At 43.0% G+C, this 27,478-nt stretch overlaps 9 protein-coding genes across 16 annotated transcripts; 4 read left to right on the top strand and 5 right to left on the bottom strand.

The window, feature by feature from the left end:
- Nucleotides 1-370: 370 nt before the first annotated feature.
- On the top strand, nt 371-3,387 carry LOC108087414. The gene is made up of 7 exons (XM_017184754.2): nt 371-1,109; nt 1,167-1,324; nt 1,514-1,658; nt 1,735-2,142; nt 2,221-2,497; nt 2,563-2,669; nt 2,726-3,387. The coding sequence occupies exons 1-7, from the start codon at nt 563-565 to the stop codon at nt 3,019-3,021; spliced, it is 1,938 nt and encodes a 645-aa protein (XP_017040243.1). The 5' UTR covers nt 371-562; the 3' UTR covers nt 3,022-3,387.
- A 108-nt stretch (nt 3,388-3,495) lies between these two features.
- On the bottom strand, nt 3,496-4,644 carry LOC108087578 (40S ribosomal protein S17). Its single transcript, XM_017185010.2, has 3 exons — nt 4,536-4,644; nt 3,967-4,118; nt 3,496-3,810 (listed from the first exon to the last, which is right to left on the bottom strand). Exons 1-3 carry the CDS (start codon nt 4,536-4,538, stop codon nt 3,570-3,572), a joined length of 396 nt encoding a protein of 131 aa, XP_017040499.1. The 5' UTR covers nt 4,539-4,644; the 3' UTR covers nt 3,496-3,569.
- A 470-nt stretch (nt 4,645-5,114) lies between these two features.
- Nucleotides 5,115-14,197, top strand: LOC108087511 (biofilm and cell wall regulator 1). Of its 6 annotated transcripts, XR_001771179.2 has the most exons (7): nt 5,115-6,116; nt 9,032-9,191; nt 9,535-9,637; nt 10,005-10,155; nt 10,250-11,483; nt 13,077-13,231; nt 13,285-14,197. XR_001771179.2 is itself a non-coding variant. In XM_017184909.2 (6 exons), the coding sequence occupies exons 1-6, from the start codon at nt 5,296-5,298 to the stop codon at nt 13,083-13,085; spliced, it is 2,478 nt and encodes an 825-aa protein (XP_017040398.1). In that variant the 5' UTR covers nt 5,115-5,295; the 3' UTR covers nt 13,086-14,197. The 6 variants fall into 6 exon arrangements, 5 of the variants coding, with proteins under 5 accessions (XP_017040398.1, XP_017040397.1, XP_017040399.1 ...); XM_017184909.2 differs by having other exon boundaries at nt 13,077-14,197; XM_017184908.1 differs by lacking the exons at nt 13,077-13,231; nt 13,285-14,197 and having other exon boundaries at nt 10,250-12,816.
- Nucleotides 14,198-14,306: 109 nt separating this feature from the next.
- LOC108087513 (trafficking protein particle complex subunit 3) lies at nt 14,307-17,267 on the bottom strand. Its single transcript, XM_017184916.1, has 3 exons — nt 17,158-17,267; nt 14,737-15,147; nt 14,307-14,674 (listed from the first exon to the last, which is right to left on the bottom strand). Exons 1-3 carry the CDS (start codon nt 17,194-17,196, stop codon nt 14,588-14,590), a joined length of 537 nt encoding a protein of 178 aa, XP_017040405.1. The 5' UTR covers nt 17,197-17,267; the 3' UTR covers nt 14,307-14,587.
- LOC108087512 (nuclear transcription factor Y subunit alpha) lies at nt 15,248-17,268 on the bottom strand. 2 transcript variants are annotated; one of them, XM_017184914.1, is made up of 2 exons: nt 17,158-17,268; nt 15,248-17,007 (listed from the first exon to the last, which is right to left on the bottom strand). In XM_017184914.1, exon 2 carries the CDS (start codon nt 16,934-16,936, stop codon nt 15,764-15,766), a length of 1,173 nt encoding a protein of 390 aa, XP_017040403.1. In that variant the 5' UTR covers nt 16,937-17,007; nt 17,158-17,268; the 3' UTR covers nt 15,248-15,763. The 2 variants fall into 2 exon arrangements, with proteins under 2 accessions (XP_017040403.1, XP_017040404.1); XM_017184915.1 differs by having other exon boundaries at nt 15,248-17,070; nt 17,158-17,261.
- A 470-nt stretch (nt 17,269-17,738) lies between these two features.
- LOC108087440 (TOM1-like protein 2) lies at nt 17,739-22,121 on the top strand. Of its 2 annotated transcripts, XM_017184793.2 has the most exons (6): nt 17,740-17,955; nt 19,642-20,093; nt 20,221-20,939; nt 20,997-21,132; nt 21,329-21,379; nt 21,543-22,121. In XM_017184793.2, the coding sequence occupies exons 1-6, from the start codon at nt 17,889-17,891 to the stop codon at nt 21,738-21,740; spliced, it is 1,623 nt and encodes a 540-aa protein (XP_017040282.1). In that variant the 5' UTR covers nt 17,740-17,888; the 3' UTR covers nt 21,741-22,121. The 2 variants fall into 2 exon arrangements, with proteins under 2 accessions (XP_017040283.1, XP_017040282.1); XM_017184794.2 differs by lacking the exon at nt 21,329-21,379 and having other exon boundaries at nt 17,739-17,955.
- Nucleotides 22,122-22,167: 46 nt separating this feature from the next.
- LOC108087446 lies at nt 22,168-22,954 on the bottom strand. Its single transcript, XM_017184801.2, has one exon. The coding sequence runs from the start codon at nt 22,874-22,876 to the stop codon at nt 22,169-22,171; it is 708 nt and encodes a 235-aa protein (XP_017040290.1). The 5' UTR covers nt 22,877-22,954; the 3' UTR covers nt 22,168.
- A 96-nt stretch (nt 22,955-23,050) lies between these two features.
- On the top strand, nt 23,051-23,966 carry LOC108087447. Its single transcript, XM_017184802.2, has 3 exons — nt 23,051-23,221; nt 23,303-23,348; nt 23,471-23,966. The coding sequence occupies exons 1-3, from the start codon at nt 23,168-23,170 to the stop codon at nt 23,611-23,613; spliced, it is 243 nt and encodes an 80-aa protein (XP_017040291.1). The 5' UTR covers nt 23,051-23,167; the 3' UTR covers nt 23,614-23,966.
- On the bottom strand, nt 23,967-27,432 carry LOC108087439. The gene is made up of 2 exons (XM_017184792.2): nt 26,923-27,432; nt 23,967-26,827 (listed from the first exon to the last, which is right to left on the bottom strand). The coding sequence occupies exon 2, from the start codon at nt 26,738-26,740 to the stop codon at nt 24,689-24,691; it is 2,052 nt and encodes a 683-aa protein (XP_017040281.1). The 5' UTR covers nt 26,741-26,827; nt 26,923-27,432; the 3' UTR covers nt 23,967-24,688.
- Nucleotides 27,433-27,478: the final 46 nt, after the last annotated feature.

Below are 27,478 nucleotides of genomic sequence, written 5' to 3'. Positions count from 1 at the left end.
AAATTTTATAAAATTAATTTTTTTTTGGTTTTTAAATTAAATGTAAAACTAAACTTTAAAACACCCTTGCTGTAAAATATATATTTTTTGGTTCTGCAATTAAAAAAACATTTTTTTATTTAATTCACTTATCCTTAACATGTAGTTAATGTTTTATTATTTTAGTCCACATTGACAACTTAATTTCGGAAAAGCACCAAAAATGAAGCTAAGTGTAATTTTGTGATTGTTGACGCAATTAGTAGGCAGAGAATTAATCAAACGCTGGTACTCGAGAATAATAATGGACGCCAACCAACAACCCATACGGATTCAGATTCGGATGCGAATTCAGATACCGTCTGGCGATGTCAGAGACATCGGCCCGTGCTCAACAAAAATAGAAAGGGGCATACATTTGGGCTTGTGTCCGCCGCGATGAGAAGCGATGGCTGGTGGCCAATTGAATCGAGGCGGATCGCAGATCTCAGACCAAGAACAATGCGCATTCTTTATTGTTCGTTCAATTGGGTAACGTGCTCTGTCTAATTTTGCATTCGACATAACATAAAACCCAAAAAATATGAATCAGTCGGGGATGCATAAAAAGAAGCCAAGGATACGGAATCGCCAGCGGAACAAGATAAACCAGTTGCATTCGGAACAAGAGGAAAACCTTAATCTATCTGCTCCCAAAAGTGATGAAGTTAATAGGAGAGTTTCTCCCATTAAAAATGACATCCCAGTTGAAAGATCTCCTAAAAGTGCTTCGCCAAAAAGTGACAAAAGTGACTTCCAGGTGGAAACTCCACCGAAAAGTGATCATTCTCAGTTGGAAAACTCGAAAGAGAACGAAACCATCAGGCTAATTCAGCAACTATTACGTAGAAAATTATTGGCCAATAATAATACAGCCCCAATAAACGAACCTGTGCCAGTTAATATTCAACCTAAAGTAGTTAGCCAATCAAAAGAATCAAAAACGGAAGAAAAGAAACCAAAGGTGGCTTCTGCCCCAGAAACTCACAAAATTCCAGTAGAATCCAAGGTAACCGGAAATCCTTTTAAGGATGTAAAACCTGAGGAAATGGATGACCTTCTAAAATGTTTGGGTACCAAATTGCAAAAGGGTTAGTGGAGTTTATTTTATTTTAAATTGTTAAAGTAATAATAGGACTTTAAAATAGGAACTGGAGACTTGCCAGCTGCGGCGTTAATCAGCAACCTGGGCAAACTTTTCAGCCAAGCTCCTCCAAGCGATGTGGAATCATCCGATGACGAGGCGGAGGAGTACGTGGAGTACATCTACAAGCCAAGGCAATATTTTATGGCCTCATTATGCAATGTGGGTAGTACAATTCCTTAAAGCGTTTGGACTACAATTTTATTCTAAAGTTGTATCCAATTTCTATCCAATAAAATAGATTTCTTCGCTTAGTTTTTAAATAAAAATTTTTTTTTAAATATCTATAGTATTTGAGATAAGATTTATGCCATTATTAATATTCTTTAATGAATTTCTCTGTCAAAATAGCTGTGCAAGGCGGACCTGTGTGCTCAAAAGCGGATACCCTGCTCTCGTTGTGGACTGAGCTACTACTGCAGCGGTGGCCACATGAAAGACGACCAGGAGCACCGGCAGTTGTGCTACGCCCTGCGCCAAACGGTGGACCGCAACGGTGAGATGAGAGGAGCCTGTCAGCAAACCATAAATCACACTAATGGCCAATTATCGGCGGGACACTCGTTATGCAGGTCACGAAATGTTCTACAAGTGCGGCGACTTCAGTGGCGAGCAGTTCCGTTCCTACCGGATCGTGTGCATCCGCCAGGTGGAAAAGGAGATGAATCGCCAACTCACGGCCACGGAACAGGAGCTGCTCCTCTTTCCAATGATCTGTGGCGAACCCAAGTGCCGGGAGAACCGCTTCCAGCGACTCGCCATCTGCGGAGGATGCGGCGAGGTGGCCTTCTGCAAGGATAAGCCCGGTCATCGGAGCAAGGAGCACGCCAAGTGGTGTGGTTCTTATCAACTGTTCAAGGCTTTCATCATGTTCCAGGCGAAGTTCGGCCGGATGGAGCCATCGCTGCCCAACAAGATACTTCGGGAATTACCTATGGCTTGCTCCAACACCAAACACATGATGAAGAAACTTAATTTCAGTAAGGAATAAGATATTTATTTAAATTACCTGTGGGCTTTAGAATAGATTTTAATTGATATTTCTTGAATTCCAACAGATGTTACCAATGAGTGCGAATATGCCGCTTTGACTCAGGTTTCCACAGGACCCTTAACTGCCTGGTTTGCCCTAAAACTCTGCGAACGTTTAAGAAACTGTGAGGTATTAACCCTCCACTTAATTGGAGCCGAGATAGAATTCGAAGTGGATATGCTACAGAAATGGGAACTATTCCTCCTCCACATAATGCCATCGGTGAAAACCCTAAATGTGGTTTTTATTGGACCAGAACTTAATCCCAATAATATATCCTTTGAGCAGCTTAAGAAAATCAAGTGAGATTATAATGTGCCATAAGGTTTACAATTATATTATTATTAAATTAAAATATTATTTAAAGGTGCTGCCGTTTGTGCCAAAAAGCCCAGAGAACTGTAAACTATTATTTTGAGAATGGTTTGTATCACAATTACTGCAAGGAACCGCATTTTCTTCAGCCAACTTTGGGTAAGTTAATTTGATCTCTAAAATTAATTTTTTTTAATCAACTATTTTTTTAATAGTTTGTTTTTTCAACTCTGGTTTATACCGATCGACTGGTTTTGCTCTCGAAGATACTTGGCCAGATACCATTCAGGCCGCACTTGATCTTAAATGTCCCATTGTGGTGACTTCATATACCAAATATGAAGCTCCTCTGGACATGGTTCACTTTATAAACCAATCGAATCGCCACATAAATGTTGTCCTGCCGCCGACTACAAATCCTTTTTGTTCGGAAAAGCCAGAACGAAATTTTATATCAGATAATGAAAGCCCGTTTATGTTTAAGAACTTTTACTGTTTTGTAATTGAGTGAACGACCGTTAAAATTTTTTAAATATTTTATATCTTTTGTGAAAACAAATAAAAGTAAGATTTAACAAATCAAACTTTATTTTTCGAAAATTACATTTTAAAAAAAATTCCGTTGAACTGCTAGGAAACTTGAACTTGATCTTTATATTGTAGCATTCTTTTAGGATGAAAATTAACTTAACAAAAAAAAAAATAAATACCAAAATCTGACATATCATAAAGATGAGAAAACGCAAAAAGTCTTATAACTTCATAAGAAAATTGTTAACTAAAAAGTTTACTAGCTTTGCGTTGTACTTCAACAATTAAGTAACGAAAAAAAGAACAGAATCAATAGAGGAACATATAGATAAAAGTGGTGTCCTTTACACTTTTAAATGCAGTTTCACGCAAAACACACTTGGAATTTGTTTTAAATTTTCTTTAATCCTCGATCAGTTTGTTTTTAGACAAACCCAAAGATACACACTTCAAATGCACTTCACACAAAATTGTTTATTGTGATTCCATGCAAATCAGAACATCACCATCTACGCGCTATAGAAAAACTTAGTTGCGACGACCAAAGTTGTTGGTGTTGGGCTGGGTGAGCTGCAGGCCACGGATGTTGTGGAAGTCCAGCAGCTTCAACATCTCCTTGGTGTCGGCGTCGACCTCGATGATGTCCTGCTCCAGAGCGGAGACGGCCGGGACGTAGTTGTCGCGACGCTCACGCTCCTCCTCCTGCAGCTTGATGGAGATTCCACGCACCTGGGAGTGACGCAGACGGCCCATCAAATGGGTGACATAGCTGGAAGATAATATAAAGTTATTATTCGGTTCTCAATTGTGGTATCCAGTTAGTAATAAAATGCCATTCGACAAAGAAAAAAGCGGATGACAAAAGTTAAGCCTTGTTTTGGCATTCTTTAGCATCGCTATTCTCTGAATGACTGACTAAACTTACCCGGCAATCTTGTTGCGGAGGGGCTTGGTGGGGATGATGGCCACCTCCTCGCAGATGCGCTTGTTGGTGTGGAAGTCCAACGTCAGGCGAGTGTAGTACTTCTCGATGATGACCTTAGCGGCCTTCTTCACCGTCTTGGTTCGTACGCGACCCTATAAACGGTGGTAAAAAGGTCAATAACTGATTGTAATTGGTAAATCAACATTTTGGCGGGACTGCAAAAAGTCCGCATTCACTCTTTTGTTCACATATTCAACACTCAACAACCAGAAATCTTTGGCTGTTTAAGAATTGTTCATATTTCAGTCTTTTTTTTTTTTAATTTTTTCGATGCACTTTGAGTAAACGACAACTTGTCAGTTGTTTATGTTGCACTTATGCCAGTTTTTGCTAGCATCTAATATCGAGCGGAATAATGGAGTCACAGGTTAGACGCCGCACATAAATTGTTGTTTTTGGGGTGGACAAATTTTACTATGCACGTGGGCTTCTTTTGCCGTTGGCCGTCTTTTTTTGGTTATTTGCCGGTTCATCACTTAAATTACAGCCGGTTTTTTGTTAGAACCCACCATTCTGTTGCTTGATGGATATTTTAATCACCGCTAAAATGAGAAATTAACAGTTATTTTAGAGAAAAACGTGGAGAAAAATATTTTGCACACATACCTCGCCGGAAACGAAAGAAAAAGAAGGACTCAGTGTGACTGAGAATTGGGCATGAAAAATATACTAAAACATACCTAAAAATACCAATAAAGTGAAAACCTACAAAAAGGTGAATAACTTGGATAGAAACCAGGGCGGAAAACAAACATTATTTTTAAATTTATAGTATGTTTGGTATATTAAGCTATTGATGACTTTACTATGGAATACCAGAAATATTCCAAATGTGTTTTGAAGTTATCATCTTCTGTTCTTCCATTAAGTTTGTTAGTGATCTTTTATTTAAATGTATGTGCAAATTTTTAACTTTTTGTTAATCTATGTTGCCTATCTTACTATGGCTTGAATCTCCGCTGAATCGCGGCCAAAGCTTTTAAATTTTTACCGTTCTGAATACTGTTGGTATATCTTTCGCTTAAGTAGTACATTTTCCAGAACCTCAATGTATCTGCCAGATTCGGATTCGGTCACACAGTTTCTTATCTTGTTGTTGTGCTTTTCGATCGCGGATGTGTGCTTTTCGATCTCGCGATCTCTAAATTCTTTTGCAATAACATATATATATATATATACGTATGGCGATTACAACAACTGCATATGCGATATAGCAGGTGTGTTCTTTTGTGTACGTGCGTGTGCGAATAAATAATAATATAACACGAAATGAACGATCAAGAGAAACAACTACAACAACAACAGCTCCAGCTGGAGCAGCACCACTACTATCAAACCGACTGGAAGACGGTTAATAGTCATGGAAATTCGTTATCAGACAGCCGGGATTATGAGACGAACTCGTCGCGCAATTCGCTATCCGGTTCCCCGCCGGCCGTTTCGAGTTCCTCGTGCGCTGGTTCCTTGGATTTCGATAAGTCCCTGGCCCAAATGCTCACACCAAAACCTGAAACAGATGGACTGGGCATCATCCACGGCGATAACTACAGCATCTACGGCAGCCAGGCAACGGAATCCACCAGTGGCGAGCAACAGGTGCTTAACTTGGGTCTAACCCTCGACTCAGATGACGTTCAGAACAGCTACAGTGCCCTGTTCCCACAGGAGCAGCAACCAAACACACAGACTCACCTGGCACATCCACAATTAGTTGCCGCGGAAGGCGAACACGTTTTCCAGATCACGGACCAACTAACGCCCATGCCCATCACGGTCATACCCATCACATACCATCATGCCACCGAAAATCTTAGCTCCAGCCATGCTGAAGTTCCCCTGATAGCCAGTCTAAGTGAGAGCACCGCTCAGGTGTTCAATCTGGATGACATCTGCTTCACGCTGGAATACCAGTTCGAGAACCAGAAGCTCGTCCAAGTCCAACCACCCACCGTGGTCTCCCTCAGCATGGTCTCCACCTCGAACGAGGCTCCGATTCCCACAATCAACTGTGATAATGTCCAGGGAAATGTGAACAACAACTCCAGAAGCTCGGATTCCAACTCCCCAGCTTATTTCACTATCGAGACGAGGTAGCCATTATGCATGGATTCCCTTCGCTGCATGAGTTTTCCATAATTTGCTTGAAGCCTAAACTCTTTGTTTGGATGAGCATGAATTTTAATAGATTTTTATTTTCACTTTAGTTGTTTGTTTATAAAGAAAAGTTCATTTAAAAGGTATTAAACATGATCGAGTTAATTCTATTATTTTGAAAAGGACTGTTTGTAAATATACATATTCTTTTCCCCTTTAGTTAATTGTTTATAAGGAAAAGTTCCTTTAAAAGATATTAAACGTGGTCAAGTTACTTATAATATTTTGAATTGGACTGTATGTAAATATACATATACTTTTCTGGAACTCTCAAGTTTGTAGTCTGCCCACAATAATGTGAATAATAGAAAGAATATGCATTCATTTCTCAAATTTTCAAATTTATAGATTGCCCAAAATAAAGCGTTTCCCGAAATTTTGTATATATGGACGTATGAATACCGAAAACATATTTTTGCCACACAATTTTTAAAATGAAGTCAATTTAATAAATAAAAATAAATCATAAATCTGAGGAAACATTTTTTGCTGAAATATTTGAACAGCTTTAAGCATTGAATGCCTAATTAATTAATTAAATGTATAATAACCACAACAACGATAGAAAAATATTCCGAATTTAAGTTGAGGGTTGATAAAATTATTGTTTAAATAGAAAATCTAGAGAATCAGCAGTAAAATAGAAAATATTAAATGTATATATGGCTTGCCAATATTTAATTTCATGAGGGACCTTGAGAGCGTTTGATTGCCTTTTGAGACAACAACATGAAATCACTTAATTTCGATTTGCAAAATATATGTTTAAAAGCAGAAGGGTGCCGTAGAATAATTGCATATTTTGATTACAATGTTTGTCGGTATGATTCTGTGTTTTTGTCGTATTTTGGCCAATTATAGTGGGCCGTCAGGTGTGCCCTCCGCTTTTCTGACCCCCGCCCAGGGACAAACCCACGACCTCCCCGCTTTTCTGCTAATTTTCCACTGCCCACACACAAAAAGTCTCAGAGCAAAAAATGAAAACATTTGCCCAGCGTCTGTGTCGTCGTGACGTGTCCGGCTTTTTTTCATTTTAATTTTATTTCACTTTTTTTTGGTTCGGCTCCCCCCGAAAAAAGCAAAGAATTTTGAATTTTCATAATTTCTTCCTTGTCGAGATTTTGTTGGCAAATTTCTACCATGCCAATGTCCACTTATTACAACGCGTTGTCCGAATCGCTTGCAAGTTGTTTGCTAATTGCCTGATTTGTGTTCCCAACCTGCAAAATTGCTGATTTAGGAAACGTTTCGACTGAGTTATATCCTCTTTTTGTGGCAATATATTGCCGTGTGGCAATGGGCGTCATAATGGTTGCATGCCTCAGTTTCCACTTTTCTCGATGATTGTATCGAAAACGTTTGTTTGGGCTAAATATAGTTGCGCCGATGAACGCATTTAGATTTCTACCCCCACCCCAAAATCGCCGACCAGAATGTATGTATAGATGGATATATGCATACATAGATATGATATATATTTGTACAATGTGCTACGCGGAGACGATCGAAATTTTCCCAAAACTCATTCACACTTGATGTAAAGAAGCCGGTTTTCAATCGAAACCACATTGTGAAATTCTTTTCCGAGATCATTCCCCCTTAAAAAGTAGTTTTTTGCCACTTTCTATATAATAGTTTTTTCTATTGTTCTTTTTTTCTAGAAGAGCAAAGATCATAAATGAGTCACAGGGCTCCATTGTCTAGTAATATATAGAAAACATGTCTTGCTGATAGGGTCTTTTTCTGAAATAGCAAAAAAATAATACATTTTCCGGAAACAAAAAAAATTAGTGATAAGCTACGAAAGCTGAAGGGTTTAAACCATTTACTTGAATTTTAATAGATATGGTTTGACAAATTTAATTATTATAAATAAGTGGTTATAGGAAGATTACAGTTTATAGAGACTAACTATTTCTACATATAAATATAAATCAGTCACCGTTTAATTGATGATGGCCCCTCAAAATGTATTAAAATAGTCATAAACTAAAATTGCCTGTTCTTAAGTCCAAATGATCTGTTGTGATGGGGTTAGTCCGCTTTTCTTTTTTTTTTTTTCTTAATTGTTGTTGCTTCTTGACTTGTTCATTATTGTGCGGTACAATAATTTTTCAATTTTTCATCCGTGCCTTGTGTGTTGTTTTGTTGATTTGGTCGGTCTGTGCCTTTTGGCGAAGACGCCTTCTTTTTCGGCTATTTTTACCGCCATGAGTAGTGTTCCCTCAATCATATTTCTCATTTTTCTTCCACTCCCGCGATCAGAGGGGCATCCCAATGGGTGGGAAATGTAGTATGAAGGGTCCAGGGGGCCGCACGCTGCCCGTCAGTCAGACAGTCAGTTAGAATGCCAGCCGTCTCAGAACCCACGCACTTGTTGTATTTCCCATTTCCCTCACTCACTTTTCTTTATAGTTTCCCAGCTCCTCAGTCTGCTATTTTTCTTTTGGCTTTGTGTTGTGTTTTGACCATGACAACATTAAATATTAATTAATCTGTTTAATAAGGAGCGAAAGGTCTCCGGAGAACGGCTGTTTTTGTCGCCGTTCTTACTTTGTTGTTTGCTGTTGATGTTTTTTCGCTGATGCTCTAACCCCACTAATCTTAATCTCTGCAATTCGTTTTTATATATGTATTCCATATATATATATTTATACTTGTTGCGTTTATTATTATATACAATGAATGATCTTAACGGCCCACTGACACACAAATCGGGTGGAATATAAATGCCTCGCCCAATGCGATTTTCTGTTTGTTTGTTTCCAACTGCAAATTTGATATTTAGTATGCCTCTTTCGTTGGTCTTCCCCCGGTTTTTTTGAACGCCTCGCTCGATCTGATCTTCCAGCTATGTGGATGAGTACAATCCAAATGAGGCGGACGAGGACGAGCAGCTGGCCCACTGCATCCAACCGGGCGTTCTCCACCAAGACGTTGATGATGATGATGATGAGAACGAGGCTGCCAGGTTCGACGAAAACTATCAGCACATGGCATTGGCCTACGAGGTATCCACTCCCAATCAGAATTCACTAAAGCCAAGTGTTGCCTAACGCTTTTTGTAGCGACTCGCCATCCTAATCCTAGTGTTAGTGGAGAATCCGATTCCGATTCCGATTCCTACGATTCCGCTGTAGGCGCTGTGTAACCAAGTTTTGTTAACCAACTAGCGGTGCGTAGTGTCTGCCTAATTGAAACTCGTTTTGGCTTTGCCACATCCCAATCACTCGAATAACACTGCATGGTTCCATCTGATCGTAATTGTCTCATTCCAATGCACATCTTGTAACCCCTCAATTGAACCCATTCAATGTACACATGTATCTAATGCCTTTATTATCTGCAATCCAGAGTTCGGATGAGGCTCTCAGTCGTTACAAGTGCAACTACGAGAACTGTTATCGCAGCTATAGTACGATTGGAAACCTCCGAACGCATTTGAAGACGCACACAGGTGAGTTTTCTTTAATAGATAGGTAGTTATTATATTTATTTATTGTGTCCAGTCCTATTACATTCGAAGTTGACAAAATAAAGTACTTGTTATTGAATGGCTCTACGAGATCCTTTGTCCACGTCTCCTAATTTCCATTTTTCGAAAACTTAAGAAGGGTTCATAAAGGGGTCATCATAAAAATTCGAAAAAAATGTACCCATAAAAAATAAAATAACTAATGATGCAGTTTTTTTGATATTTTAATAACAAATTCATAGAACTATGCCACTTTTAAATCGGATAAAAATTAGAAAAGTAATGGTCTTAGTTATTTTGTAATTTATTCATATAATACAATATATTATTTTGTTATTCAACTCTCCAGGCGACTACAGCTTCAAATGTCCAGAAGATGGATGCCAGAAGGCGTTCCTCACGTCCTACAGCCTGAAGATCCACGTCCGCGTCCACACGAAGGTGAAGCCCTACGAATGCGAGGTGACCGGCTGCGATAAGGCGTTCAACACGCGCTACAGGTGAGTAATTGTCCACTTCGATGCCAGATCGATAGTCCCCGGAATAGACCAATGGCTGAGGGTTTATTAATCTCCAAAATCATCGCTTCCGTAGATTGCACGCCCACCTGCGCCTGCACAATGGCGAGACATTCAACTGCGAGCTGTGCCAGAAGTGCTTCACCACGTTGAGCGACCTGAAGAAGCATATGCGCACCCACACGCAGGAGCGTCCGTACAAGTGTCCCGAGGACGATTGCGGCAAGGCGTTCACCGCCTCGCATCACCTGAAAACCCACCGAAGGACGCACACGGGGGAGAAGCCGTATCCCTGCCAGGAGGACAGCTGCCAGAAGTCGTTTAGCACATCGCATAGCTTAAAATCCCACAAGAAAACACATCAGCGGCAGTTGCAAAACAAGGGACGCAAGAAGCGACCACTGAAGTCGCAGCAGTCCAAGTCCAAAGATCAGGAGCAACAGGATCCCCAGCAGCAAGAAGAGCAGGAGGAAGAGGAGTTCCAGAAGGAGCCAACTGAGATGATGTCCCTAAATGTGGGAAGTAATTGCTCGGAAAGCACGAGCACGGATAGTGGAGTTGTGCTGCAAACGCTTCATCCGCCGCCGGATCAGCTGTCCAATGTGTTCATCCTGCAGGGCGACGAACCTCTGACCCTTCCCGAGACTTCGCAGGCCTATCAACTGTCCTACGCCGCCGAGGAGGAGATCCCCAGTCCGTGGATCGACGCCGGCGTCCTGGTTTCCAAGCCCATCATTCCCATGGCTCCTTTAACGGACGCCTGCGTGGCATTGCCCACCGAGATGCCCAGTTTCGTGGACCTGAAGCCGAGCTTTGGCAATGCAGTGAGTGGAAATATGGGTGAACAGCCAGCGGAGATTATGGAAGTGGACAACGCAATGGATGCTTCACTGCCCACGCCCACTTTGGAGTTGAACCAACAAAATATCGAGGAGCTGCTGAAGCAGGACAGCTACGAAAACGAAGAGGACATGGAAACGGAGTCGCTGCTGAATGACATCCTGATGACCATCGACAACAACAGCGACCTGTTGCAGGCCACCTTGCAGCAGGCTTCCCAGGTGCCCAGCGATGCCTCCGGCTTGGTGGAACTGGACATTCGGGACAACAAGCCAACGCTCAAGCAGATCACAGCGGATGCAGGCATATGCAATTGCACCAATTGCAAGTGTGATCAAACAAAGAGTTGTCATGGCGGAGATTGTGGAGTAGCAGGTGGTCAAAGGAGTCAAAGGACGAATACTACAACAACAACTGTGAATTCCAGCGGTGGCAAACGCATCTGCGGCAGCGTGGCGCCCACCAAAAAAGTGAGTAAACGCGAGGCGGAAATGAACCAGAACATCGAGGATGTTGCTTTGCTGCTGCAGAATCTGGCTTCCATGGGCAGCGGCGGCGGCGGTGGTGGCGGCAGTGGATGCTGCGGAGGTGGTGCAGCTGCCAAGCCAGCTCCAACTGCTGGCGGCTGCTGTGGAGAGCCAATCAAACCGGATCCTGTGCCGAGCGGTTGCGGTTGTGCAACCAAGACGAGTGCCCCCTCCTCCTCCGGCGGCTGTTGCGGTGGTGGTGCAAGTGGTGCTGCTGCTGCACAATCAAGCGGCTGCTGTTCGGGCAAACAGAAAGCATTGCCACCACCTGCTGCTCCTCCTGCATCTTCTGGCTGTTGCTCTGGCCAGGGAAGAGTCGCCCTGGAGACGCCCGTCATCAGCAGCGCCGCCGTTCCCGCAGTGCCCGCTGCCGCCGTCAAGGGCAACGCCTGCACATGCAAGAGTCCGGCGGAGGGCGTGGCCAACGGTTGCTGCGTGGTCATCTGCATTAAAACGCTGCAAGCTCTACGCAAAGTTCTGACGCGCCGGAATCTAAATCTAATGCTTTGTCCACAGCAGAACTAAACTTAGAACTATATACTTATGTACACTAATCACACAACCTATAAGATCAAGTCCACGAACCCACGGAATCCAATCATGTAATCAATCAATCAAGTATTGTGCCTGTAAAAAGTATTTTCCTCTAAAGAAACCAAAAGAAACCAAAATTGTCAGATTGCATTTAAGCGAAACGATTCAAATAATTGTGATTCCAGCTTACAGCTGGCCGCGCTACAAACTTACAATACAAAAGTTAACCCATTATAATCATATTATAGACTCCAAAGTATCTAGAACCCAAAGCAGCTTCCGGTGAGCAGATGGCCAGCTTTTAGCTGACAAAACATTGCCATAAATACGTTGTAGGGAGACAGATATGCCCACCTTATCAGTCAATACAATATGGCAGACATTGTAGTATCTGGCCAATTGATAAATACATACTATATGTATAACCCCACAGTTGATAAAGTGCCATAAGCAGCTACTTTTAATCAAAACCTCTTTCTTGTTTTCGTACTTGTTTAATATTTAACACGTTAAATGAAAATTAACAGCTAAAATTTATTGCTACCCCAGATCCAAAGAGATCATTTATATTTATGGGTGGTTCAATTGTATCAATCTGTATAGAATACGTTCTTGTTTCAATTCGAGTTTATAACGCTTTTTATAACATGCCAAATATGAACATAAACATGTTTTCTATTGTTTTCTTATATACCCAAACGAAATATCATTTGTATAAAGTCGAATAAAACATAAAACTAAACCTGTTGTAACAATTCTTATTGCTTCGATATTGCTGCTGCGCTGCTGTTGCTCCTTTGGATGTTGCTTGTTGCACTTGCTGCTGCTGCTGCTGTTGCTTTTTCCCCCCGGAAAGTGGATTGAAGTTTCGAACAGATAACTACTACATGCTAAATACTATAAACAATATGCTTCTATTGACAATACCCATTACCTTGCAAAAAACTCTTAGTGCGCGCTCTGATCCAATGTTTTCCACACTTGTTTTCTAATCCTCGCCAGCTGGTATGACCTCCTCTAGACGCCGCACGAACTTAACGCGCAGAGCTCCGTCACACTGTCGCCTTCAGTTGATCCTGCAAAAGGACACCCAGCCAAAGACACGCACACACGAGCCAAGCACACAATTGACCACTAGATCACAACAATGCAAAAACGTAAGAGTAATCCACACCAGAATTGTCTCCACAATCCAGCACTGCTCTTCCAGCTGCACTGTGGTGGAGATTGGTCAGATCCGGAGGCAGCTCTACAAACTCCGTTGGCGGGAACTCATCAGAGTCTGTCGACCAGTTCGGAATGGTGGGCTGGACGTTCAGGACATGTTGTAACCGATCCTCTGCATTCTACTCTAGTGGCATCTAAAGGACAAGTGCTCCGTATTTGTACAAAAAAGGAAATGAAAGACAAGCAGAAAGCTAATAAAAACCGGAAACCAGAATAAAATCGTAGTATGTCGTACACATTAAAGAAGTCCAGCCGAACTAAGGTCTCTTGAAGATTATATAAAGTTTATTGTATTTTAATGCGGCATATTGATTGAATTCTTATACATATTTCCCTAATGGTTGCTTTTGAATAATTTGTGTCTTAAATTGAAAATTTTGAAGTTTTCTTTGCTGAGTTTTGCAGTCTTGTTTCCTATTCCATTTCAAAATTTTACACATCAACAATTGATCTATTTATAATGTTTTAAGTTTGCATACTTTTAAGTTTAAAATATAAGGTATATATCAAAACAATGTGGTATTTCATTGCTAATTAAATTTGGGACTCTATTTGAAATCGAAGAAAGCAGAAAAACTTTATTAAGTTTGGGAGTAGATAAGGGATAAGGGATCAAAAGTCGCCCACAATATCGTCGAGCACTTTTATGCCGGCGAACTGATAGGTCGAAGTGCACCTGCATAGGAAGAACCAACAAAGATGATGGCCTTAAATTCTTAAATGTATAGCTACAATATTTTCTTTATTTTTTTGAAATGCCAGTGTTGCGAAACACTCAAAGCTAGGGCTGTGAAAAATATGTAAAAAATACCACATCGATGATATATCATTTTTTAAATAAATGTACTTAATACCTTATATCAAATAGATAAATACCTACCAAAAAATATGTCTTTTGAAAAATCTTTATTTCAGAATTTGTTTTCATTTCCAAAGAAATCTTTTTTCTATCTACCCCAGATCCAAAGCAAGCAGTGATTTATAAAAATACTTTCGTATTTCAAATCGAGTTTATGACACTTTATATTGTTTTCTTATAAACCCAAAAAATATATTATCTGTATGAAGTCTAATTAAACATACAACTAAACTTGTAACGATTCTTATCGATCCGATATTGCTGTTGCGTCGCTGCTGCTCCTTTGAATGTTGCTTGTTGCTTCTGCTGCTGTTGCTTTTGCTGCGGAATGTGGATTGCAGTTTCGAACAGATAACTAGATGCTAAATGAATGTGCTTTTATTGACGCTCCCCTCGGAAAGAACTCTTAGAATTCTACACTGGTTTTCTAATCCTCGCCAGCTGGTATGACCTCCTCTAACCGCCTCACAAACTTAACGCGCAGCTCCGTCACATTGTCGCCCTTTAGTTGATCCTGCAACAGAAGACTATTAGATCACAACAAAGGAACAAATAAGAGTAATCCACAAGACTTGCCTGCACGAACCAGCACTGCACCTCCAGTTGCACCATCTCCAGGGCGCCGCGGATGCAACCGCTGAGGATGGCGCTGTAGCGCAGATTGGTCAGATCCGGCGGCAGCTCGACGAACTCCGTTAGCGGGTTGCTATCGAACAGCAGCGAGAACTCATCGGAGGCCGCCGACCAGTTTGAAATGGTGGGCTGGATGTTCAGATAAATGCGGAATGCCTGCTGCACACGATCGGCCGTCTCGCGCATCTCCAGGCAGCGGGGAGCCGATGTCCTTGCGAGAAAGTCCTCGATGAGGCGCATGCCCATGTTGTAGCCGATCCGCTCCAGCTGCTTATTTACATCCTCCGCGTTCTCGAAGTCCCGAAGCATCTGAGTGACAAGTGCTCCATAGGTGAGTGTCAGGAACTCCGAGTTCTGAAGAAGGACGAAGAATGATAAGCAGATAGCTAGTAACAATCTAAAAGGTGCCATAACATTCTTAAAAATCTAACCCCTTAATACAGGAAAAATGTTGTTTTAGATTTATAAACAATTCTTTGTATTTATTATGCGACATATTGATTGCATTCTTAAACATATATCCTTAATTTGTTTTAAATTTGTATTTTTTGTATTGTTTCCTATTCCATTTCGAATTTTTTAAAGAATAATTGCACTATTGATAAGGTATTAAGTTTTGGATAATTTAAAGTTTAAAATATAAGTTATCTTTCAAGCCAAATTTAGTATTGTATTGCTAAATAGTAAATTAAATCATTCAAATTTAATATATATAATCTTTAAATATGAAGTAGAAATACGTTTATAACCTACTCATCAAAAATCGTTGATTTTACAATTGAAAAAAGTTCGGGAGTTAATTACAATTATTTCGAAACGAAATAAGAGAACAAGGCTTTTTGAAGCCAATAAATACAGATTTAAGCAGAATGACATGAGGCGGCCACATTGAGGACACATGGTTGACACAGAGTGATTAACTTAGATTTTAAACTACCATCTAGTTTTTACATCTAAAGCTAGGCAAGGGCTATTCCGACTTTATCGCCGTTATAGTAATGCTTGGCGTTTGGTGGGGTGCGATCAATTTCGGTGGAGCCCTTGCCGTTCCCCTACTGAGCGTTACGGCGCTGGGCGCCACGGACATGTTGCCGCCATCCGGACCGGAAGAATCCTGATCGCCCTTCTCTTGCGCCGAATGGAAGCGGCCGCCTTCGCCTCGCGCTCGATTCATGGCGTGCCGGTGACGAGATTCATGCAGATACTTGCAGCGCTCCTTGGGAATACGCGACTCCAGCTTGGCCCTGGCCTGCCGACGAATCAGGATGCGTTTGTACTGCTTGGCATTCACATAGAGCGGCTCCTCATCCGCCTCGCCCTTGGAGCTCTCGTCCTCACTGTTCGTATTCGTTCCCGTCGTGCTTGTGCTGACATCGGCGCTTATATTATTCGCTGCAGCATTGGCCGCCGCCGTCTGTTGTTGATGTTGCTGCTGCTGTTGTTGTTGCTGCTGGGCTTGGGATTGAACCTGCTGCTGTTGTTGCTGCTGCTGCTGCTGTTGGGTGACCACTGCGCTAGCTCCAGCATTGGCCGCCGCTGCATTCACCGCTGCCATGGCCGTCTGTGGAACCATGATGATCTGTTGACCAGCAGTGGGAGCTGCCTGATTGGCACTAGCTGCCGGTGTGATTTGCACTAGCTGTCCGTTTATGTTGAGGTAGTGGGGCGCGGGTTGCGCGGCCATGGCAGCTGCAGCGGTGGCCGCTGCATTCGGATCCAGAGCGGCTATGGTGGGCGTTTGATAGAAAATAGTCTGCCCGTCGGGCAGTTGCATCACCTGCATTTGTGGCTGCTGCTGGGCCGCTTGCAGCATAATTTGGTTGGCCTGCAGCGGTATCAGTTGCGGTTGCAGACCCGTCGCCGCAGTCTGTCCCTGAGCCTGTTGGCCAATTATGATCTGTGCAGCTCCCGTTGACAACATCGGCATGGGTATCACTTGGATGGGTTGAGCAGCTGCGTTAGCATTGGCGGCTCCTACTCCAGTGGCTGTATTTACATTGGTGCCGGTGCTTATTGTTGGGTTGTTGTTGTTGCTGCTGCTGCTATTGTTGTTGGCGGCAGCGGTAGCGACGGCGGAGGCGGTGGTGCTCATTCTGGGCGTGGCTGAGGGACGGCTGCTGGCGGCGCTGAAATGGTTTTCCATATCCCGATTGCTCGGCTATTTGTGTCGCCTGTCTGTCTTGTCTCAACCTCAATCCCTCAACAACACACTTACTGGAAAAGCGAATGAAGCCGATTTTGAGGGTGGGTGGCACGTCAAAGATACGTTCTTAGGCACTATGCAAAAAAAAAAAAACTAACCTTACAACTAGATCTAAGCAACGTTAACTAACTGGCACCATCCCAATCCTTCGTTCGACTTACCACTTTCTTGGCGTCCAAACGGGAGGCTTGTCGCGACATTTTTTGGTTGTTTACTTTGCGAAATGTCCAATTGAAAATACAATTTGTGTTTTTCTGACTTTTACAGAGCAGGGTTGTCAGTGTACAGTGCTCAATCTCGGCAACATTTCCCAGGGCTGCAAGCGCAGCATATATCGGTCAGCAGTAACGGTACGGTGACACTATCGTATAAAATCACAGTTTATGTTTTAACTTTCTTTTTAAATTATATAAAAAGATATTAAAGGCATATAAAATAGTTTGTTTGTACATATATGCCCTGAGGCCACCAGAAACGCTTTTGGTTTGAAGTTTTATAAAGATGTCATTTATTTGTATAATCAATTTCACAAAAATGTCGAAAAGAAACACATTTGGTTTAAAGTTTTATTACGTTTTCATTTATTTTTATGTCGTAAATATAAATATTAATGTATAAACTCCAGTTGTTTTGTTATATACATATATAAATATTTTTATCTATCAATTTCTCTGATTAGAAGCCACAACTCCGCAGTCCTAGTGTAAGCCGCTTAACTTTTTTTTCTATTGCATTTTTGAGACGGTATTTTTCAAATAGTCCAGCCTTGGTCACACTGCTGTAGACAAGTGCATAAACATTTACTCCAGGTGACAAAAAGTAAATAAAGGAAAATTTTAACCGCATCGCAAGCAGACAACACATTTAAAAAGCACCGACAAACCGCTCCAGAATGGCTTCATTTTTCAACGTTGGCGCTTTGGGAAATGTTTTCTCCACCCCAGTTGGACAGCGCATAGGTAAGTTGCCCCGCCCCCTTCACAAAAACCGCCCACCGGAAGCGGGGGTGTGTGTATATATGGTTAAATCGTAACATTTTTCGTGAATACAACGCATATGCGTTGATTTTTGCGCATTTGCCGTGTCAGCTTGTCTGATTAAAACCCTGTTCATGTAAACCCCAATAAGACAGGGCCACTGGAAAATTGAATTTTCACAACTTTCTTTGTTTGTTTTGTTGTTTTCTTGTTTTGTTGCTTTCCTTGCGGGTTGTATGCATACACACACACGTAGACCAACTGTTTTGTTGTTGTGGCTCACAATTACTATGGCAAAGCGGTTATCAACCCGCAAAAATAAGTCTGATTTCGTTTCAAAGGCGGTCGAAACAAAGTGGGTTTCTGATAAGATTAGCCTTAATGTGGGTGTGCAGTTCCTATTGTCAGGTGTGACATCGCACAGCTAAATGTTTGTTTGACTTTTTTGATTTGCTCACCTCTAAAACGCACACACATACACTGACTCATTTCGATACTGTTATTGATGCGCTCTTGTTTTGTTTGATTGCTTTTTCGCCACCTTCCCTTCCTTTTTTCCGCACCATAGTAATGGCAATTAGTCATCACTAGGTTACATAAAAAAATGTGTTAATTTATTTCGTTTTCCCCTTTGCCTCGCATTTTCGCCATAATTTCCATTTGCCGCTAGACACAAACATCCATATACACACACACCTGCATTTGGCAAATTTGTGTTGGTGCCTTACTAATTTGTTGCTTCATATTTTTTATTGTTGTTGCCCTGTGGTTAGCTTTTCCGTTTCGCCTATCCGATTTCTCACATCTGAATATGTATCTGTACGTACGCTATCCGATATCCAAGAAATGCATTTGTTTGGATTTAAACTTGAACGAGTTGCATTTCTGCCTTTTGTTTGCGCGTTTTAATTTGAGCAAGTCATTGCACTCGGAAGAGCTTAAATGATAATACTCACCCACCTGTAAAAAACAACTGACAACCAAAATAAACAAAGGGTTGTATTTAATGAACTTTGGATTTCGCACAGATGATATGTGTTTATCGATCGAAGCAATTAGATCTTATAGATCAACAACCGCAATATTAACTTAAAACCATTTTGTAAAATCTAATGATGCAAGATTGTGTAAAATAATGTAATATTTTCAATTTAAATATTAAAGTTATGAACTTTGTCAATTATTGTTTGTAGCTTAATTTAAGAAAGTTTCTATAATAGAAGCAATTTTTGTGTGGGAAATTATTAATACAATACAAGGTTACTAATGGTTGCGTGCTCGGAAAATATTTGGTTTGCACGCCTAATAATTAGGGCTTTTCTTAATAAGAAGTATTTATTTTTCTTTTCCTTTTGTTCTTTGGATACTTAAGTAATTACTAGGATTATTTTTTATGCATTTTCGGCTTGAAAACACAAGGATATAAATTGATTTTAATAATAATAATAATAATAATTTTTACTTCTACATTGTGAGTCATTTTTAAAACGGTTTTAAAGTGGATGATAAACAAATTTATGACACAACACATTATAATTAGGGCTTTGAAAAAATGTTAACATTCGTGTTTAAAAACATTCAAATGACTACAATGTACATATTTAAAAGATTATAACATGAATAAATGACGCTTACTCACTCCCCTTAAAACTTAACTTGCACTTTCAGAGGCCGCCACCGATGCCAACTTGGCCTCGGAGAACTGGGCAGCCAACATGGAAATCTGCGACATGATCAACGAGTCCTCGGACACCGCCCGCGATGCCATGCGCGCCATTCGGAAGCGTCTTTCCCAGAATGCCGGCAAGAACAACCAGGTGGTGATGTACACGCTGACCGTCCTGGAGACGTGCGTGAAGAACTGCGGCAAGGCCTTTCATGTCCTGGTGGCCCAGAAGGACTTTATCAACGAGCTGGTCAAGCTTATTGGGCCAAAGAACGATCCACCAGCTGCCATGCAGGAAAAGGTTCTTAGCCTCATACAGATCTGGGCGGATGCCTTCAAGAACCAACCGGATCTTAATGGCGTTACGCAGATGTACATGGAGCTGAAAAACAAAGGCATTGAGTTTCCAGCCAACGATTTGGATGCCATGGCGCCTATTTACACGCCTCAAAGGGTGAGTCCTTGTAGTCTTTTTTTTTAGAGGTACTTCTCTTCAGTTTACAAAATGGCTAAAAAGTTATTCCTATTTTGAATCAAATAATTATTACTGTAGATAATATTTTGGTTTTGTATGTTTTTAGAGCGTTCCCGAGCTGCCTCCTCAATTGGTGGCCGCTCAGCAGCACGCAATCTCGCCTCAACACATGGCTGCCGCAGCTGCCGCCGCTTCAGCGGCCGCACCAACCAGCACAGGTCCTTTGCACTTGACACCCGAACAGGCGGCGAAGCTGCGCTCCGAGCTGGAGATCGTCAGCAACAACATGTCCATCCTGAGTGAAATGCTTAGTGTTCTGAAGCCCGGCCAGGAGTCGCCGGATGACTATGCCCTGCTCAACGAGCTCACCTCCACCTGCAAGGAGATGCAGTCTCGCATTGTGGATCTGATTGGACGCGTCCAGGACGACGAGCTCACCGCGGAGTTCCTGCGCATCAATGACGAGCTGAACAATGTATTTTTGCGCCATCAGCGATACGAGAAGAATCGCTCGCAGGGCCAGGGAGCTGTTGTCACCTCGCCCTCTGCGGTGCTGGGCGCTGCAATGGGCCTGCCCGGAGTGGGAGCTGCTGGAGCGAACACTTTGGCCTCTCTCCCACCTCCGCCCACAACAACTGCCGTGAGCAATACGCCGCAAAGTGACCAGCTGCTGATCGATCTGATCGAGAGCAGCGAGGAGGCCCAACTGCCGCAGAATCTGGGTCAGCTCAGTCTGGGTGGAGGAGCACCTCTCGCTGGCCAGAGGGGAGCGAAGCCACCCGATGAGTTCGATATGCTGGCTCAATCGCGCACCGATGGCAACCAGTGAGTCTTTGTTGAAAATTGCAATTGCACTTTATGCAAATTACCATTCCTCCTCAGTAAATCGGATATGCTTAGGGACATTCCCTCCGTGGACGCCGCTGCTGGAAGTGTGACGGCCACAATCTCGCCTTATGAACAGAACCAACCGCAGCAGACACAGCGATCAGCCGGCGATCCGCCGGTGGTAAGTAAAGTGAGTAACTAGCCGCATGGCAGCCGGTCTAACTAATCGCGTTCGATTTGTTCCTATACTTTTGACCTCGTTTTTGCCATTTTATTCACACCTTTTAACCTAAAATTGAAAAAAACAACATTTTGGTTCTTTTGTTCTATGCAAATTGCGTTTGGTTTTCGTTTCGTTTTGTTGTTCGGTTGGCGCCCACACACAGTCGACGAAAGAGAATGAGATCGACGAGATGGAGGCGTGGTTGGGCAGCTCAGTAAGTAGCCATACGAATAGCATTTTGTCTTTTTCTAAGCTCATCTTACCATGCACACTCGGCTTTAGTTTCTCGATTTGCATAATCTTTCTTTGCTTCTTTGCTTTTAATATTGAATTCTAAGTATACAAGGCAACTAATGAGTGATTTGTTTTCACAACAGCACATTGAGGGCATTGAGGAACTGACTAGCTCGGAGTTTGATAAATTCCTTGAGGAGCGAGCCGCTGCTGCCGAAAATCTTCCAACGATCAATGCATCGAACTCCGCCGCCAGTGCCACGACAGGATCCGTCGGAAATGACAGCTTACGAAAGACACCAAAGAAACCGGGCGCCGAGGAGGATCTGCTCGCGCTTTGAGTGATCTCCGCAAGCTCTATCATCGGCTCTAATTGTTTACTCTTTCAAATGTTACACACACCCTAACATACTTATGCATAACGTCTATATAATAGCAGATACATATTTAACACTTATGTGAAATGCTTTTAATTTTTACAAAACTGCAACGATAACTATTGATTATATTCAAAACAAAAACAAAAAGCGATCTTTTGTTGGTCTAATTATAAGCCACGTCTACACATATTGATGGTAATTTAATGTATTACGTTACAAGTCTATTTGTTGTTTATTTATACATATATACATACATTATAAAGCTAATTTATTTTACATAAACCAAACGATCGAAAAGAAAAACTAAAACAAAAGCAAAATACATTTCAAGCACGTACCGAAGATGGGCTCTTTTCATGTAATATTGGGTGGAGCTTATATTAAGGGGCTTAATCTGAGTCGTTATCTATATTCATGACTTGGGTGTCTGCTCCATAGACTTCGTCCTCTTCATCGGAGGAAATCCGTTGGTTCTTTCCTTCTTTTGAGGGTTTTTTCGAACGCTCTTCCAGTTGGCTCTCCAAATTTCTTATGTACTCTTTTTTGCTGTTGATAAGCAACAGAAATTTCGTAAGGAGTTCTTGCTCCTTTAACTTTGAGTCCTTTACATATTTTTCATATTCAGCAAGTGTTGTGGTGTCCTGAACATTGGGTTCAGGAACTGAAGCCGCTTGGGGCTTTAGCTGAATAACTTCGATAGCTGCATCCAATAATTGGTAGCAGTTTGAGACTTTTCTGAGAGAAACTTCCATCAAGAGCGTCTCGTATCCTTCGCACTTGTACATTTTAAAGACTTGTTGCTTGTCATCTTTTACCGACAGTTCGTAATCGAATCCCTGGAGTCCCATGTGAGTGGTCATGGCTTTTTTGCACTCTTCAAAGACGACATCGTAAGACTGTTCCAAATCTTTCGCTGCAATCCGTAATTCCTCATACTTAAGGCTACCCCGGTAGTTTTGATTATCCGAAGTGGTCAGGAAGTCAAACTCCACCTCGTCGTCCAACCAGTGGCTTCGAACATAAATAAATGGCTTTATGTCCCTTTGACTATGCGAAAATTCGGTGCGCTGAAGTAGTTTAACCACAAAAAGAGCCATTTTTTGTTATATTTGAGTTTCACAATAGTTTGTAAACAATTTTTGCGGGTTCAAGAAACAGCTGTGGGCAACAGGGCTTTCAACTAGCTAAAAAGTGGATTCGTGTGTGACAACCCTGTTGAAACTACCTTATTCTGTAGCGTTGCCCAACACTTTTCTCCCTTAATTACTCCGAGTTGCTCAACCCTGTTTAAGTTAGTATAAAGTCAGTGGGAGAACTTAAAAAAAAGACGATCTAGTCGCCTTTTTTGTTGCCCCTATTTTCGCTCTTTTGTCAATTCTAAGACCGCAATGCTGGACAACCTCGTGGAATTCGCCAGTTACTGGTGGTTTCGATACCTCATGGTGCGTAATGGTCATAAAATTTTACACATATTCCACTTGAGAAGCTGCGCTTAGAGTTCAACTAATTTTATTACCTTACAGGTCACCGAATTGTACATGGTAGAAAAGTGGGAGCGGATAACGATACGTGAGTGTTTTATTTACTTGATAAATACCAAACCCTCAAAATTCTGGGAATATCCGGTATTCGTCATGCCTTAGGAGAATTTTCACGCTTATCAGACATATTATTGCTCTCGTTCTTGGCAGACGTAATTTTTATGGTGCTCTTCTGCGTGTTCTGGTACTTCAACTACTCCGTCCTCCTCTCCCTGGCCGGATTAATTGGTCCCAGTGCCACCATGGCGGACATAATGCCCGGAGTTCAGGGGCAAGGCCTCAAGGTCACCTAAAATCGTCTCCGTTCCATCTTTATCCAAACAATCCGCTAAGTATCTGAAAATATGCCTCGCCGCGCTACTTTATCTTATCCGCACGCGTTAATTCACCCGCAATCAGTCAATGGAACGAAGAATACCGACCGGGAGGCCTATTCGACATATGTACATATGTCCAAAAGTGGCGATCTAATCGTCTGCTGATCCGAATCTGAAGTGGACAACACCCGGCGGCTGTCCATCAACAGCTGCCTCACCGTTTAATGTAGTTATCTAGATGTAGTTACACTTTAAATACCAGTAAATAAATGTAACGCTTACACAATTGCACTGTAAAATAGTTTAAAGAAATGATAAACACAATTGAATTTTGCATTGTTTTCCTGGTTTATTTTGTATAATTTTGAAGAGGTATTCCCTTGTTCATTCCAAGTTAACTGATGTGCTTCCATTTGTGAACGCCAACAGACGTTGAACTTGCTAAATCCGTTCTTCAATGCTCTAAGTGTTACAATTCATTACAAAAATATATAGATAGCCTATGGTGTATGCGTACTGATTAATGGTAGAACTAGTTTTGCGTATTTTTCTGTTTCTTTTTTTATCGTAGAAAAAAAACGAGCGTGTTTTGTTATTCGAGCGAAGATCGCACACGGTTAGGATCAGATCAATTTTGGGGTTTGATAAGGGGCAGTTTGGCTGAGTTCTTCGGGTTTCGCGGTTCAGTTATTTTTTTTTTTTTTTTTTGGAGGAGGAGGTCTCACTTAGCCTACGCTATAAGCTAAACTCTTAGAACTGCTGTTTATCCGGTTTTTCATTCCATGCAGGAAATAAATAAATGGCTACCATCTAACTTCCTTTTGCACTGCAAGCCTATTTTGTTAGAGAAAGATCTTAGACTATTTACTTAGAGGGCGGTCAGGCAGGGGGACGTATTCACCAGGTGAAAATCTCGTCCTGCCGTTCCGCTCGTTAGGTTACAGATACAGATAAAAACTGGCTACAACTAACTGTACAACCTGGCCTTTTTGGATGAAGCTCTCCGCTCATCTCAGGCTACTACCAGTCCCACATTCAATCGCACTACTAGTTAGGATGTGGGGGACGTGCCATCCAGCAGCACCGACGCCATCTCCTCGTTCTGCTCGACGTACACCAGGCGGGGATCCTCGCCAAATTCTAGCCGTCCGTATCTGGCCACCAGTGGTGTCTTGTTGTTATTATTGTTGTTGTTGTTGTTATTGTTCACCTGCGGCGCCCGGGGCCATTTCCTCTTGGGCTTTGTGTGCGTGAGCATGTGCGACTTGAGGTTCGTTGACTGGGCGAAGCACTTGGAGCAGCCGTCGATGGGACAGTGGTAAGGTCGATCGCCAGTGTGTATCCGGACGTGAGTGCGCAGATTGAAGTCCAGCGAGAAGCGCTTGCCGCAGCCCTCGAAGGTGCACTCGAAGGGTTTCTCGCCGGTGTGCACCAACTGGTGGCGCTTCAGTTTGGAGCTTTCCACAAAGCTTTTGCCGCAGACGTTGCAGACATGACCGCGCGGCCCGTGCGTGTGCATGTGCTTACGCATGGCCGAATGATTGCGGAACTCCTTGTTGCAACCGCGATGAGTGCACCGGAACTTCGGCTCCTCATCTTCCTCTGCGGCGGCGGCAGCTGCTCCCGTCGGATTGCCAGCCGTTGCCGGCGATTTGGTCATAATTGTGGTTCGTGCTCGGGCCGGATTGCTAGTTGCCACTAGCGGTGGTGGTGGCGTTGGTGTCGCCACTTGAGCCGCCGCCGTAAGTTGCCTCTTCGTCGCCTTTGTCGCCTGGTTACCGGCACTTTTCAGTCGCACATTGGTGCTACTATTCTGTAGCACTAGTTTTGGCAAAACCGCCTGCGCAGTCGCCACGCAGCCATTGGCCTTTGTCAGCGCCACTGGAACAGGTCCCGCTGGTCCTGGTCCCGGAGCCGGTATTAACTCCACATTATTGGGCATGTTCTCGATTAGCTCGATATTCCCGTAGGCCTCCTCCAGCTGGTGGTCCGCATAGATGAACTGCTCGCTTAGCGGCTGGCTGTCCTCCTCGCCCTTGACATCGCCCATAAAAGCGTTCACCACCTCCTCGACGTCTGTAACTGCAGAGGCGCTAAATGGATCGGGCAGAATGACATACTCGTTGCCAATGCCATCGCTTAGCACATCGTGGTTGATCATGTGCTCGTCAATAATAAGCTTTGGCATGCTAGAGGAGCCTTCACTCCGGTTAACGGCGGAGGCGGAAGTCACGGATGTAGCGGCAACACAGCCCGGTGGTTCCTCTAACTCCTCCTCCTCGTCCTCATCCTCTGAGTTGAGCGAGGACCACAGGGTGACGTTGAACTCATCCTGAGTAATGCGAATGGGTACCTTTGTTTGCTTCCAACGCTTTGAGGCGGAATTAGCTATGGGCCTCTCCACGCGACTGCTGCCGAATAGCTTAAAATCCTGCAGCTGGCCATTGGAACTGTTTGAATCATCTGTAGCCTTCATGTAGAAGTCGCTCTCCAGCTGTTCCTCCTTGATATTGGTGGCCTCGATAGTGGTCAGCATCTCGGATGCGATTTCAAAGGCATTTGTCATGGCCGGCGCCGAAGCCTCGTCGTCCTGCTCGTGCTCTGCTTCTTCTTCTCCTTCTCCATCGCATGAGGAGGTCATCTGCAGGCCATCCTCCTCGATGAATTCCTCGTCGTCGCTGGTTTGTTGCATGATGATTGGCGGCGGCAGTGCGTCCGCCGTGGCCACCGTAACCGAGGTGAGCCTATCCAAACGATCCACTGGATAGTATTCGTAGTGCTCAAAAAACTCGCCCGTGTCCACTACAATGTTAGCCTCGTCATCATAGTCATCGATGATTTCCTCGATCAGGAAGCTCTCGTTTTCCTCTCCACCCATCGGATCGCCAGCCAAAACGGTGTACGGATCATGTTCGACCATTGTGGACGCCGTTGGCGGTAAAACGTGCGTAAAGTACGCCGACGAGGACGCGGAGGGGAGGGGCAGCGGTACTGCCGCTGCTGCCAGCGATAGATTCTTGACAATTGGCGCCCGGAGTTGATGCAGTTGGGGCTGGAAGTTCCCACCGACGCCGACGTGATGATGATGATGATGACTTGTCATCGCGGCTGCTCCGTCTGTGTGTCTGTATATGTGTTTGTGATGGGCGCTTTACTTCTTCTTGTGAGTTTGTGTGCCTATGCAAGCGCGCTGCGGAATAAGTGGGCAATTAGTACCTTGCCGAAAGATCCGTAAAATTGCCAAAAAAATCGTATATTGGCTGGAAAAAAACAAAAAAAACTTACTTGTTTTTGTCGGTATTGGCGTTCCCCTTGCCCCGATGGCCTATCGGTTTTTACTGTGCGACGGCGGCGGCGGCAGACGGCGAATGATGCGTACCGCTCGCTCCGCCCGCCACGCTCCTTTGGCCCAGCGATGGGTAAATCCTCGACTTCGGTGGCCCAATGGTTACCGCTCACCTCGGGCAGTGTCAATATTTTGAATTTTGCCGGTAAATATGGCGGAATTGTATTTTCCAGAAACGGCTCGGTACTTTCTCTCGCGTTTCGTGTGTGTGTGTGCGACTGAGGCGACGACTATCCGAGACATGCAACCCTGCGCGCGCTTTGTGTATATGTATATCTTTTGTGGAGGTTTGAATTGCTTCACCTTCTTGTATCACTCTTTAAATTATCACAAATGAAATCAGAATACCATCAAGTAATTGCACTTTTTTAAACAATTTTTATTTAACCACTTATTGGCAGTTTATGCGGCGGCGTTCTGTCTATCGATGGGCGATAGGTTTGTTGTTCTACCACCAAAGTTGCCACCTGGTAAAAAAGTAATGCGCAATAACAA

Source organism: Drosophila ficusphila, unplaced genomic scaffold, assembly GCF_018152265.1.
Source record: "Drosophila ficusphila isolate 14025-0441.05 unplaced genomic scaffold, ASM1815226v1 contig_106, whole genome shotgun sequence".
NCBI lineage: Eukaryota > Metazoa > Arthropoda > Insecta > Diptera > Drosophilidae > Drosophila > Drosophila ficusphila.
Note: the sequence above shows the minus strand (reverse complement) of the source record. Positions and strands in the feature narration are given on the sequence as shown.